Source organism: Schistocerca nitens, chromosome 8 (assembly GCF_023898315.1).
Source record: "Schistocerca nitens isolate TAMUIC-IGC-003100 chromosome 8, iqSchNite1.1, whole genome shotgun sequence".
Classification (NCBI taxonomy): Eukaryota; Metazoa; Arthropoda; class Insecta; order Orthoptera; family Acrididae; genus Schistocerca; species Schistocerca nitens.
Window position 1 is genome coordinate 279,615,178 of NC_064621.1, and position 14,580 is coordinate 279,629,757.

Genomic DNA, 14,580 nt, shown 5'->3' on the forward strand with positions numbered 1-14,580 from the left:
GATGGACTGCTTCTACTAAAATGATGTCACTTGTTGGTGTCTGCACCTGTTCAACATTAACGGGTGTCACTGATGGACTGTTTCTACTGAAATAATGTGACTTGTTGCTGTGTGAACCTGTTCAACATTGCTGGGTGCCACAGATGGAACTGCTTATACTGAGATAATGTCACTTGTTGGTGTCTGCACCTGTTCAACATTGCCGGGTGCCACAGATGGAACTGCTTCTACTGAAATAATGTCACTTGTTGGTGTCTGCACCTGTTCAACATTACTGGGTGCCACTGATGGACTGCTTCTACTGAAATAATGTCACTTGTTGGTGTCTGCACCTGTTCAACATTGCTGGGTGCCACTAATGGTACTGCTTCTACTGACATAATGTCACTTGTTGGTGTCTGTACCTGTTCAACATTACTGGGTGCCACTGATGGACTGCATCTACTGAAATAATGTCACTTGTTGCTGTCTGCACCTGCTCAACATTGCTGGGTGCCACTGATGGACTGCTTCTACTGAAATGATGTCACTTGTTGGTGTCTGCACCTGCTCAACATTACTGGGTGCCACTGATGGACTGCTTCTACTGAGATAATGTGACTTGTTGGTATCTGCACGTGTTCAACATTGCTGGGTGCAACTGATGGAACTGCTTCTACTGACATAATGTCACATGTTGGTGTCTGCACCTGTTCAACATTGCTGGGTGCAACTGATGGAACTGCTTCTACTGATATAATGTCACTTGTTGGTGTCTGCACCTGTTCAATATTGCTGGGTGCCACTGATGGACTGCTTCTACTGACATAATGTCACTTGTTGCTGTCTGCACCTGCGCAACATTACTGGGTGCCACTGATGGACTGCTTCTACTGAAATGATGTCACTTGTTGGTGTCTGCACCTGCTCAACATTACTGGGTGCACTGATGGACTGCTTCTACTGAGATAATGTGACTTGTTGGTATCTGCACGTGTTCAACATTGCTGGGTCCAATTGATGGAACTGCTTCTGCTAAATAATGTCGCTCGTTGGTGGCTGCACCTGTTGACCATTGCTGGGTGCTACTGCTGGAACTGCCCGCATCTCGTGGTCGTGCGGTAGCGTTCTCGCTTCCCACGCCCGGGTTCCCGGGTTCGATTCCCGGCGGGGTCAGGGATTTTCTCTGCCTCGTGATGGCTGGGTGTTGTGTGCTGTCCTTAGGTTAGTTAGGTTTAAGTAGTTCTAAGTTCTAGGGGACTTATGACCACAGCAGTTGAGTCCCATAGTGCTCAGAGCCATTTGAACCATTTGAACTGCTGGAACTGTCAACTACTTGTTTCTTGAACTATGGAAAGCATGTTATGTGAACATTTGTATAAACTAATTTTTGTGTATTATGTAAACTATTATGTAAAGTCACCTGTATGAAAGAATTTGTATTGCTTATTGTATTTTATATATTAGGTTATTGAAAGGTCAGTGCAAAGCCAAAATTTTATCTAATTATGTGATATTTACGTATTAATATTATGTTTTATTTTTGTCTGTATTTTTGTGGACGAATTTGGTGGTATTTTCACCACCAATGATGGCAAAAATACCATCAAATTCTAGCCCGTGGAGGAGGGGCATATGAAAGGTGGCTACACTGAGCCACAGCGCCAGAGATAGCGCCAAAGAGTTTTATTCCGCCACCTCCACAGGCAGTTCTTGTCGGGAAGTCGTAGTAGTCAGTGCTTGCTGAGATGTCGTAGTGAAAAGTTCTTGTCGAGAAATCGTGGTGGAGAGTGCTTATCGAGATGTGGTGGTAGAGAGTCGGTGTTGAGATGTTGTAGTAGGGAGTGCTTGTTCCATGTTTTATGCAGTTGTTTGATGGGCTAGACAGCAGATGTTGTTCCAATGGAGATATTGAAATGATCAGAGTGCTTTTCGTCAATATATATGAAGGTAAAAAAAATTACCTTTTTTTTATTATTTCAGTGTCTTAAACAATGCTTCGTCACAGGTTCAGTCAACAAAGCATCTGCCTCGTGTTCTTGTATTAGAGTGTAATTCTGGTTTTCTTGCGCAATTATAGTATATTTTTTTTGTTTCTTCAGTATAAATAGTATTTAAAATTTCTTGTCTTATTGAAGAAGAACCGTGCCAGATGTGTACGTTGAATCACACTTCCACACACAGAACAGTTACACTTGTGCTTTGGTTTCGTACATTTTATAGTTGCTGGGGACTTAATTAATTAATTGTGTTAACGAAAATTTTCTTTCATTCTTTGTTGTTATTCTATGCAGTCAGATTGCGTACTAAAACTAGTCAGGGCCAACCGTTTACGAGACTGCGTAATCGGACAGACACCGACAGAAAATTAAAATTATTTGCATTCATTTATATAATTAAGCCCCCATGCAAGCTACTGCAGAACGGCTACTCAGAGACACAAATAATATGCGCTTTCCAGTCAAGCAAGAAAAAGAAAGGAAACAATCGAGAAATGAAAAACAAGAGCTTGGTTTCCTGCCGTATGCACGGCCGGTCACAGGCAAGACTGGCACGGTAGCGGAGAAACACGGTTAAAATCAAGAAAATGCTTGGATCAGTCAAAGACCAATTACGGCCTCATCTCGGCCAAATCAGAAAAGTTTGCAGTGGCAGAGCATCAACGAAGCTCACATTTTGGCTTTTGAACAGACGGAGGCGCTGAGCGACGCCAACGGATTGTGGGATCCGGTCATCAAAGAAGTAGAGGAAATACGACTACATGACAATTTTGTCAACCGGGACAATGGTTTCCACCTGACTTCCGCATGGGATGTGGCGTTAGCGACGTCAGGAAGACGCTGCTGTGACAGTGGTGGAGCAAGTGGTCGTAATAAACAGTCAGCACCAGGACTCGACGGCCGGACCTCGGTCCATCCTCCACAGCAGCAGTCGCGACATCACCCGTTGGGTCCTCGGCAGAGGAGTCAGCGCTCCAGCGGCTATAAAGGAACGAACTGTACATGATCGCGACACTTCACCCGAAGAAGACGAGTAGGAAACTCGTCGAAACCTTGCGACAACGCGACGCTACGACGCAGCTGATAAACCGAAGCCGAAGAAATTTTCTTCTGTTAAGTAACTGATCTTAGCCCAGTAATGGTTACTATACGACAGTGTGTCAACACAGATACTTTGGGATGATGTATGACTTCAAGAGCTATAGTTGCGTCATCGTCATGCAACTGGAACATCCCTGAACATAAAAAAAATTGTTTTTATTTAACAAACAGTTAGACATCAGAGCAGACTGATTAAGAAATTCTGAATGATATCTGAGAACATTTCTAACGCAGTTACTAGAACAGGAAAACTGTTTAGTCACTTGCTGTTGAGTGACCCTTTTAGCAGAACTCATGTCCTAGAAAACACTAAATCTGACATTTTCCAACGCGAATAATATCGTAATTTTCAGACACGTAACGGCTACCCTATACGCATTACATGCCTTCCGTGATATCTGTTATCATCCTCTGATATGTGACTGTATCTTCATGTTCACAACCATTCCGACCATTGCTTCTAGTAGGCTTCGTCGTCGTTGTTGTTGTTGTTGTGGTCTTCAGTCCTGAGACTGGTTTGATGCAGCTCTCCATGCTACTCTATCCTGTGCAAGCTTCTTCATCTCCCAGTACCTACTGCAACCTACATCCTTCTGAATCTGCTTAGTGTATTCATCTCTTGGTCTCCCTCTACGATTTTTACCCTCCACGCTGCCCTCCAATGCTAAATTTGTGATCCCTTGATGCCTCAAAACACGTCCTACCAACCGATCCCTTCTTCTAGTCAAGTTGTGCCACAAACTTCTCTTATCCCCAATCCTATTCAATACCTCCTCATTAGTTACGTGATCTACCCACCTTATCTACAGCATTCTTCTGTAGCACCACATTTCGAAAGCTTCTATTCTCTTCTTGTCCAAACTGGTTATCGTCCATGTTTCACTTCCATACATGGCTACACTCCATACAAATACTTTCAGAAACGACTTCCTGACACTTAAATCTATACTCGATGTTAACAAATTTCTCTTCTTCAGAAACGCTTTCCTTGCCATTGCCAGTCTACATTTTATATCCTCTCTACTTCGACCATCATCAGTTATTTTACTCCCTAAATAGCAAAACTCCTTTACTACTTTAAGTGTCTCATTTCCTAATCTAATCCCCTCAGCATCACCCGATTTAATTTGACTACATTCCATTATCTTCGTTTTGCTTTTGTTAATGTTCATCCTCCTTTCAAGACACTGTCCATTCCGTTCAACTGCTCTTCCAAGTCCTTTGCTGTCTCTGACAGAATTACAATGTCATCGGCGAACCTCAAAGTTTTTACTTCTTCTCCATGAATTTTAATACCTACTCCGAATTTTTCTTTTGTTTCCTTCACTGCTTGCTCAATATACAGATTGAATAACATCGGGGAGAGGCTACAACCCTGTCTCACTCCTTTCCCAACCACTGCTTCCCTTTCATGCCCCTCGACTCTTATAACTGCCATCTGGTTTCTGTACAAATTGTAAATAGCCTTTCGCTCCCTGTATTTTACCCCTGCCACCTTCAGAATTTGAAAGAGAGTATTCCAGTTAACTTTGTCAAAAGCTTTCTCTAAGTCTACAAATGCTAGAAACGTCGTCGTCAGGGTCGTAAAATTAAGGTACACCACCCTCATGACAGCAATTTATAACAAAATCCAAAACATTGACCAGAGTAACATCATGGCGTACATCAACTCCCAGAAACATTTTATTGTGAAATTATTATTAGGATTTAAAACGCCATTCGTAAAGAGTTCAGACTTGGAGCACTGCTCTGGCTGAACAAAGATTGAGTTGAGACATTGTTCCCGGGTTTGCTAAAGGAGCGTCGGCAAATTTCCCGTTAACTGAAGAAGGCACCTGAATAAAAATGACCGAATAATAACTTTTGCTATTCTGTTGTCTAGTACAGTTTGCTTAATGGCTACATAGAAAGTACTTCTTACCCTTAACTTGTGTCCGAACTGTTGGCTGAAAAATATAGGGCTATGAAGAACGGTGTCATGTTCCTTGGCGTCTGCCAGTTTCTGGTCAAAGTCCGTTATTTTCCATAGGAGGCGACCTGAAAAAATTATAAAAGTTCACAGTTAAATATTGACATCGTTCGTTATATTTGCAACTGCACATGCACAGTATGGTGTAGTGTTTCGTAACTTACTCTCAGTTTATGCGTACATTTTAGGGCATTATCCTTGTGCGAGGTGACTTTCTCGTGTAATATAGACCAGTGGTAGCACAACAGCAAAACTCACATATCACCCAGTGACTTTTCCAGTTAGTGTCTCGTTTCTTGCGATAGAAACGGTAAAATATTGATTAAAACAGACAGGGACTGCCTTTGTTGGGTACGGATAGAGGGAAATTGGCCACTTTCTGTAAACGGTTGGTAGTTGGAACTGGTCACTTTCTGTAAACGGTTGGTAGTTGGAACTGGTCACTTTCTGTAAACAGTTGGTAGTTGGAACTGGCCACTTTCTGTAAACGGTTGGTAGTTGGAACTGGCCACTTTCTGTAAACGGTTGGTAGTTGGAACTGGCCACTTTCTGTAAACAGTTGGTAGCTGCGTTACCCACTATCGACAGGCTTCAGCTTTCTGTCCTTGGCTGCAGTGGTGTTGCGAAGCCTAAGACGAAACTTTCGGCACCTCTGGAGCCTACTACGCCGCCTGCGATCTCTGATTACGCAGCGCATTCCGATTCGCACGTCTCTGCTGATCGACACTTGCTCAACAATAATCAGCAAACCGTGGCGGTATAGGGTAGGTTGAGAAAGAAGGCCAGCATTCACTCTGCTTGCGGGGAGGGGGGATGGGGGTGGGGGTGGAGGTGTGGTAGTGAAGGGGGGTGGTAGAGAAGGGGGGTGGTAGAGAATGGGGGTGGTAGAGGGGGGGGATCGTCCGAGATGTGGAAGAGGTTCCGCCGGCAGTGATCTGGATGTACCCGGTTGCAAATCGTGACTCACGTTGGCAATAATGACGCCTGTAGCGTACATTCAGAATCCATCCTTGGTTTCTAAAGGAAGACAGTAGATTTGGTGAAGACAGCTAATCTCACCCCACAGGCTTAAAGCAGAGATATCGTTTTGTAGCATTTTTCTCAGAATCGACCGTGCTCTGGTTTGGAGCAGAGCAGAAGGACTAAAGCAGAGGCTCAGACGATTCAGCGACAGTATCGCATACAAATTTCTCGGATGAAAACGTAGGACGTAACTTACCAGGCAGGCGTGCATTACACGCAGGAAGTGGGTAGCGGATTAAGTGTGGCGTCCACATATGGCGTTTTTAGGATAGAGAACACCCGTCACAGGCCCAATAAGGCTCGCTCTGACTGCAGACTGAGTAGCAGTCACCGTACTAGATTGAAGAAGAAAAAATTACTATAGTATTAGTTAAACGCAGGAGCATCTGCGGAAAGGTCCCGGAACTAATATCTCTTATTAACGTTAACGGTGCTCACATAGTACTAGGGAGAGAAAGCTCGATGACATCAGATGTCAATAGGAATGAAATTATAATCAATACTGGAATGTATTGCACAAAGATGTGGTGGTAGAGGTGTGTTTATAGCAAAAGAAGTACTACAGTACGTAGTGAGATTAGTACAGATTCCGAATTGGAAGTGATTTGGGTGAAGATAAGTGTTAAAGATGGTAATCGGATGGTTTTACAGATCAGCTGCCTCTGCAGCAGTAGTGGTGGAACGTCTGACGGGAAAATTGAAGAATATTTCGCGCAAATATCTTGATTATGTTATAGTTTTAGGTGGAGATTTTAACTTACCAGCTATAGATTAGGACAGACAGTAAGAACAGGAAATCGCATGAAATAGTTCTACGTGTCTTTTCCAAAAATTACCTTGAGCAGTCAATCAGGGAAACGACATCTTGGACCTTCTGGTCACAAACAGACCCGAACTTTTCTACTCACCGTAGATAAGGGAATCGGTGATCATAAGGCTGATACTGCATCAGTACATACGGTTGTAGTTATGAATACAAACTAGGGCAGGAAGACCCTTCTGTTTAGCAACAGCGACAAGCGCCAGATTTCAGATTCCCTTATAGGTCATCTCAAAAATTTCATGTCTAGCACTGACAAAGTTTAGCATGAATGTACAAAGTTCAAGAGTAACATACAATACACCTTAAAGAAGTATGCCCAGAAAAAAATTGTGAGGGACGGAAAGGACCCTCCGTGATTCGACAGCCATGTTAGAAAACTGCTACGAAAGCAAAGACAGCTGCACTGCAACTTTAAACGTAGCCGAGCCTCACAGCAAACATAACCAAATGGAGCCACAATTAGCATAGGGAGAGAGCTATGCATGAAATGAATTCGAAAGTAATATTCTGTGTACCGACTTGGCAGAAAACCCTAAAATGTCTCACGTTAAATCAGTAAAAGGATCGAAGCTCTCTGTCCGGACACTCTGTCACCATAACGGCTCTGAAAGAGAGGATGATAAAGTAAACACAGAAATACTCAATGTTCTTTTCCGAAACTGCTACAGAGGAAGATCGCTCTGTACTTCCTGCTTAAAATATCACACGAATATAAAAAAGACAGATATCGAAATAAGTGATCAAGGGATAGAAAAGCAGCTTAAATTGCAGAACAGAGGAAAGAAAGGCTACAGGACCTGAAGGGATACCAATCCGATTCTACAATATGTGAAAGAACTTGCCCCTCTTCTAGCAGTGGGCGCTGTTAACCTCGTCGTTGAGCACCCATAAGCTCCAAAAACACACACACACACACTTCTAACAGCAGTGTGCTGTAGGTCTCTAGAGGAGCGAAGAGTTTGTAATGACTGGAAAAGAAAACACAGGTCATTGTGGATTTCAAGACGGATCGTCGAACACACATAAAACTACAGACCTATATACCCTGACATCAATCAGTTGTAGAATTTTGGAACACGCTTTATGCTTGCTCATTATGACATTACTTGAGAGTGGAAATCTCCTCTGTAGGAAGCAATACAGGGTCCCAAAATAACGATCGTTTGAAATCCACCTCGTCTACGAGATCCAGAAAGCAGCATATACGTTCACCCAGGTAGATGCCGTGTCGCTTCGCTTCTGGAAGGTGTTCGGTACAGTTCCGCACTGCGTCCCTAATGAACAAAATACAGGCATATGGAATATCAGGCCAACTTTGTGGTTTGAATGAAGAGTTTCTAGCAAACAGAGCACAGCATGTCATGCTGAACGGGGAGAAGTCTTCTGAAGTAGAAGTAATTTCAGGCATGCGTCAATGTAGGCCCTTTACTTCCCAATGCTACACATGTGTGCAATGTAAGTCGTACCATACAACTCCTGTAACCGGGAATAAGATGTGAATTACTTCTCCAAGTTGTGACAATACTTCTAAACAGGATTGGTATTTGGAATCTAATCCTACGAAAAGTAGAACAACTATGTATTGACAAGATATTTATTGTAAAAACAACACTCAAAGAAAAATATGCAAACTGAACACGTATTAACCTAAAACACTAAGTCCTGTTCATTAATGAAAATCTGATCTCGGAAATACATCTATGATTTGAATCGAAATTGCTCTCCCGTTTATTCGACATTAACATTAAATGGTTGATACTGATTATCATCGAAGTTAAGAAAACCTCCACTTTGACTCACACTGATAGTAAAGAGCTATTTGATCAAACCAATGGAACTTCAGTTTGCAATTAAAGGCGCCCCATCTGCTGAACTTTAATATACAGTTAAAGGAACCCTATCTGCTGAGACACGGAGCACATATCATGAAATTCAGTTCTGGGATGCGCAATCCTGCAGTGCCAATATATGCAGTGCTACCGATCTGCGTTCTGTAGTTGCAAAATCTGACTCGTAGAGTCGAAACTACTTCACTACAATGCCAAACACGAATCAAGAGTTCTTCTTGCTCATAAGCAAGGAGCAGAGACATGACTCAAGAGCGTGGTCGCCGAGAAGCACTTTTCAATGCCTTAATATCCGCAAACAAGCACAGATTCGTTTCTCTGCTGACAGAGAAACGAATAATTCTGTTCCTAGCAGCAAAATCAGCACTTTATCAAATCTAATAGTGAGACTGTTCACTGGCGCCACACCAACAATGTCTTAGAGCGCTGTCCAGCGATGTGTGTCCTCACAACACTCACCAGAGGGTACTCCCGCCACCGATTTCTCAGTTTAGAGCAAACCTCACCTCGAAGCGTTCGCTCTCCATACAGCCAATCACTGCGCCTGTTACAAACATAATACCTCCCACTCTTCGGATCATGAAGCAGTCAGCCACCTGCATTCAGGTCATACTCAGTTCAGCAAAAATTTCTAGAACAGTTGGTAACTCCTCCTTCGACACAAGTTCAGTCAATCATATTTGCTTCTCTGCCTTGTGGCAGGAATACATCTGGCGTGAGAACTTCTGCGATCATTAGCTCGCATCTGTGACAGGCATTCCTCGCACGTACCCCCATGCTAAAAAGACTGATGGTGTCGCTTGTAAGCTGCTCTCTCTACAATCTTAAGCTTTCAGTGTTGCTTCGTCCCAGGAATCTGCCTTAGCAAACGCACGGCTCCCACGAGAAGCCCATTCCACTGGCTTCTGGAAGGCAGTAAACGTCTCCATCGTCCTATCTTTTTCAGTCACAAAAACTGCCCTGCCTCCAGCCCTCCACACATGTCACTTTCAAAGACCACAGAGGCCTTCATCCTTTCTGTTGTCAGAGCCAGCGTGAAGTTATCCTCAAAGCATGCAACTCTGCAGAAACGATATTATGAGGCTACCCAGTGTAGACCAATAAACGATTAATAATTCGATAACTCCACCTAAACATCCGATCCCACACAAAGTAAAGGTGAAATATATATCGTCAAAATTATTCTTGTGGTGCAAACTCTTACTGCCTCACAACCTTTTACAATGTATATAAATGGCTTAGCAGATAATTTCAGAAGATCCTTGAGGCTTTTTTCAAATGATACTGTTGTATACAGAGAAATCAGGATGCTGGAAAATTGTAGCAGAATGGAGCGTCTGCAGGGGATTAACGCTTGGGGCAGGGAGTGACATATGACCTGCAACATAAACAATTGTAGCGTATTGCGATTACATAGACTGGAAGACTTCTTCCTATATGATTAAACTATTGTAGAACACTCACTGGAAGCAGTTACTTCCATAAAATATCTAGGAGCATGCTTAGGGAGCCATGTTTAGTGGGAAGATCACATAAGATTAATCGCTGGTAAGGCACAGGCCAGAATGATATTCGTTGGAAGTCTCCTCGGAAATGTTTGTCCATGAGCAAATGAAGTAGTTCGTAAAACACTTGTTCGACCAACAAAATGCTTCAAATGGCTCTGAGCACTATGGGACTTAACTTCGGAGGTCATCAGTCCCCTAGAACTTAAAACTACTTAAACCTAACTAACCTAAGGACGTCACACACATCCATGCCCTATGCAGGATTTGAACGTGCGACCGTAGCGGTCGCGCAGTTCCAGGCTGCAAGCGACTAGAACCGCTCGGCCACTCCGGCCGGCTTTCGACCAACACTTGAATACTGCTCATCAGTCTGGGATACATACCAGACACGATTGTTAGAGGAAATGGAGAAGATCCAAAGAACAGCAGCAAGCATTCGTTACTGGTTCATTTAGTAAGCGTTAAAGTGTCACGGAGATTCTCAGCTCCAGTGGCAGACGCTCCAAGAAAGGCGTTCTGCATCACGAAATGGTCTTCTGTTCTGAGAGCGTACATTCCGAGAAGAGTCAAACAATGTATTGCTTCTCAAGATGAAATCTTCTGGGTTATTAGGCCGCTTCACATTTCCTTTAAAATAATCGACGTTTTGACCCCTCTGCTGGGATCTTCCTCTGGATCCTCCGGTGTCCACTACTTCTAGAACACTGTCAGAGACCAGTGTCGCCTTCTCTTATAAAGGGGAGTTATCCCGCGTTCGTGCTGGAGAAGTGGTAGTATTGGTTAAAATTATTATGGCTACCACCGGTGGGCTATCGTCATATGCTAATATTCTCGCACTGGTGTAGAAGAAGGGACGTTGTTGGCTAAATTCTTGTGGATACTATTGGTGGCCCATCGTCATTGGATAGAAAGGCACTTTTCCACACTTACACTGGTGAAGGGATATTGGTTGAATTTCCTCCTACTTCTATTGGTTGGCCGTCATTGGCTAGATGCGAAACGGACAGAGCAAGAGAAGGGGAATGTTTATCCAAAATTTTATTTTCCGCCGAGGTGACTTGCAAAGCGTTGTTTATGTTGCTCACACACTGTGGCCAAATATTCGCTTCCTTGATGGCGAGGAGCCACGATGCCGGAAGCCTATAGCCGTCTCTATATTGAAATTACATGCATTCTTGGAAATTGCAAACGCTACTCGGACCTTTCTTCTATAAATGTTTGTTTCCTTGGCCACTATACGTATGTTAATAAAATCGATGTCAGAGGTACAGATCTCATGACGTTCCGCTACTGCCGATTTTACACTTTGTTTTAGCCGCGTGTGTCGTTCGTGTTCCTTAATATTTTTTAAACAGTTCTTCCCGTTTCACCTATATAAACTTTGCCGCAGCCACATATCACTTGATAGACGCCTTCATTGTGGAGGCAATCAAATACATCTATATTTGTCCGAAAAAAACTTTTATTTTGTTTTGACTAAAGAAAGATGTCTGAATACCATTTTCCTTAGAATTCTGCTTATGTGTTCAGTAAACGAACGGTAACATAACTGAGTGAGAAGGCGGGTTCCTTGTGATTCTTATTAACGTGATTAATATTCCTCCTAAAAGCCCTGTCATGAACAACTATCATAGCCATTTGCTTTCAATGTCTTCTATAAAAAAATTCATCTCAGATTCCAAGTTATCGTCACCGCTGATAAGGAAGGCACACGTGAAGACTGTGTTGAGCACTGCTTGCTTCTGGTCTGGGTGGTGGTGTGAAGTGGCATCTAAATACCTGTTTGTCTTAGTCGGCTTTCTATACACTCTGTGACCTTGAGTGTTATCAGATCCTTTGTTAACCAACACTTCTACGAACGGGGGACCGACCTCACTCTCAACCTCCGAGGTAAATTTGATTTTGGAGTGAATTCCATTTAAGAAATTGTGGAATGCATGAATATCTTGTTTGCTTTGTGGCCATATAACAAATGTTTCGTCCACACAGTGGAGCCAACAAGAAGGCTTTAAAGGAGCACTACTTAATGCCTGTTGCTATAAATGTTCCATAAAAAAGTAAGCTGAACTGGCGAAGTGGGTGAGGCCATAGCAAGGCCGTCAGTCTGTTCCTGGAATTCAGCACTGCATTTAAAATAGCTCACACGAAGACATATTCAATTAAGCCACAAGCATCTGGAGCAACTTTCTCCCTTATGATCTCCATTGATACTAGGACGTTAGTAAATAACGATGCCACATCGAACCTAACAAGAATGTCATCTACAGATATCTTCAGTGTGCGCATAATTTCTAAAAAATGTATTGCTTCCTCCTACATGTATCACGCTAAAAGACCATGAGAATAAAACTGGAGGGCCTAGAGCCCATATGGAGGCTTACCGGGAATCGTTCTTTCCACGAACTGTACGCAACTGGAACAGAGAAAGGGAAAAGAGAAACTAGGGCACAAAGTACTCTGTGCCACACACTGGAAGGCTGCATACGGGGAGTAGATATACATGTACTTTCTGCGGAAGATGTGATACAGACTTTTGCCGACCTTGAAACTTCCGACGTTCACCAGAAATTATGAACTGTTTTAACCTAGGAATGTACATTAAAAAATGGCTCTGAGCACTATGGGACATAACTTCTGAGGTCATCAGTCCCCTAGAACTTGGAACTGCTTAAACCTAACTAACCTAAGGACATCACACGCACCCATGCCCGAGGCAAGATTCAAATCTGCGGCCGTAGCGGTCGCGTGGTTCCAGACTGAAGCGCCTAGAACCGCTCGGCCCCCCCACAGGCATATACATTAAACTGATTTATTTAAGTTAGTAACGTGGAACTTGGTAATTTTAAATAGTGTTTATGGCTGTGGAGAAATTTAGATGATCTTGCTGCTTTAAAAAAACATCCGTAGTCCAGAAATTTTAAATGTGACGAGCATTAGAAGCTAGTACAGTAGCTTCCATCATCACTAAAATGTATCATCATGTTACGCTCGACTGAATAATTTAACCGTCGATGTTCAGGTAGTCGGCCTTGGATCGACTTCTGATGTTACGATAGTTCGTTTTGAATGACAGTAGATGCCACTATCCCCTATAGTCACATACTGTACATATTGTATTTCCATTCAGGCACAAGCATTGGTTCGAGTGATACATAATGCGAAAGTATTGAGACTAACTCTAGTTGATTTTTCGTTTTCATACTCCCCAGTAATTACGCTCGCAGAAAAAAAATTGGCTCCAGCTGCGTAAGGAAATCAAAAATCAGATAATTCTGTTTCTTCCACAAAACTAATTTCCCTTAATGGACCTAAATGTCACGAATTATCAAATCATGTACTATTGCGAGGTGTCTTCTGGTACTACCAGAAACAATATTTCGAAAGTTTTTCTCATCTGGTCTGTTATATAAGATTTACGCAACTTAGGGCTTTTCAGGACTGTGAACTGAAGCTACTTCTCTCTTGAAAGTAAATAAATTGCAATTATGTACACTCCTCAGTGGACGCTGTACGCAGCACAAGTGCGTGGAACAGCATGCAGTCTCTATATGCATACTTATTCAAGGGAAAGGATAGTTCTAATACTTCCACGTTTTCGCCTAGTATGGTACACTCTCTAACAATTTAAACGGTTAGATCACAGACGGATGTAAGGAAGAGTTAGACCTTCTGAAAGGAATGATACAGCATACTTATCACAAAATATTGTTTACGGAAAAACAACGAATAAAATGGTTCTGAGCACTACGGGACTTAACATCGATGATCATCAGTCCCCTAGAACTTAGAACTACTTAAACCTAAGTAACCTAAGGACATCACACAACATCCAGTCATCACGAGGCAGAGAAAATCCCTGACCCCGCCGGGAATCGAACCCGGGAACCTGGGCGTGGGAAGCGATAGCGCTACCGCACGGCCACGAGCTGCGGACAACAACGAATAAACGAAGGTCATAAACAGGAGAATAAGGGTGCTAAGTTGCAGAAGCAGTGGTTGGGAAGGGAGTGAGACAGGGTTGTAGCCTCTCCCCATTGTTATTCAATCTGTATATTGAGCAAGCACTGAAGGAAACAAAAAGAAAAATTCGGAGTAGGTATTAAAATCCATGGAAAAGAAATAAAAATTTTGAGGTTCGCCGACGACATTGTAATTCTGTCAGAGACAGCAAAGAACTTGGAAGAGCATTTGAACGAAATTGATAGCTTCTTGAAAGGAGGGTATAAGATGAACATCAAAAAAAGCAAAACGAGGATAATGGAATGCAGTCGAATTAAGTCGGGTGATGCTGAGGGAATTAGATTAGGAAATGAGACACTTAAAGTAGTAA

General features: G+C 42.8%; 1 protein-coding gene across 1 annotated transcript in view; it reads right to left on the minus strand.

The window, feature by feature from the left end:
* The window catches only part of LOC126199522 (TNF receptor-associated factor 3), a 327,738-nt gene that overhangs the window by 24,524 nt on the left and 288,634 nt on the right, over positions 1–14,580 (minus strand). The window contains exon 8 of the mRNA XM_049936443.1: positions 5,002–5,117. Within this exon, the coding sequence (XP_049792400.1) occupies positions 5,002–5,117 (116 nt within the window). The remainder of the gene's footprint in view (positions 1–5,001; positions 5,118–14,580) is intronic.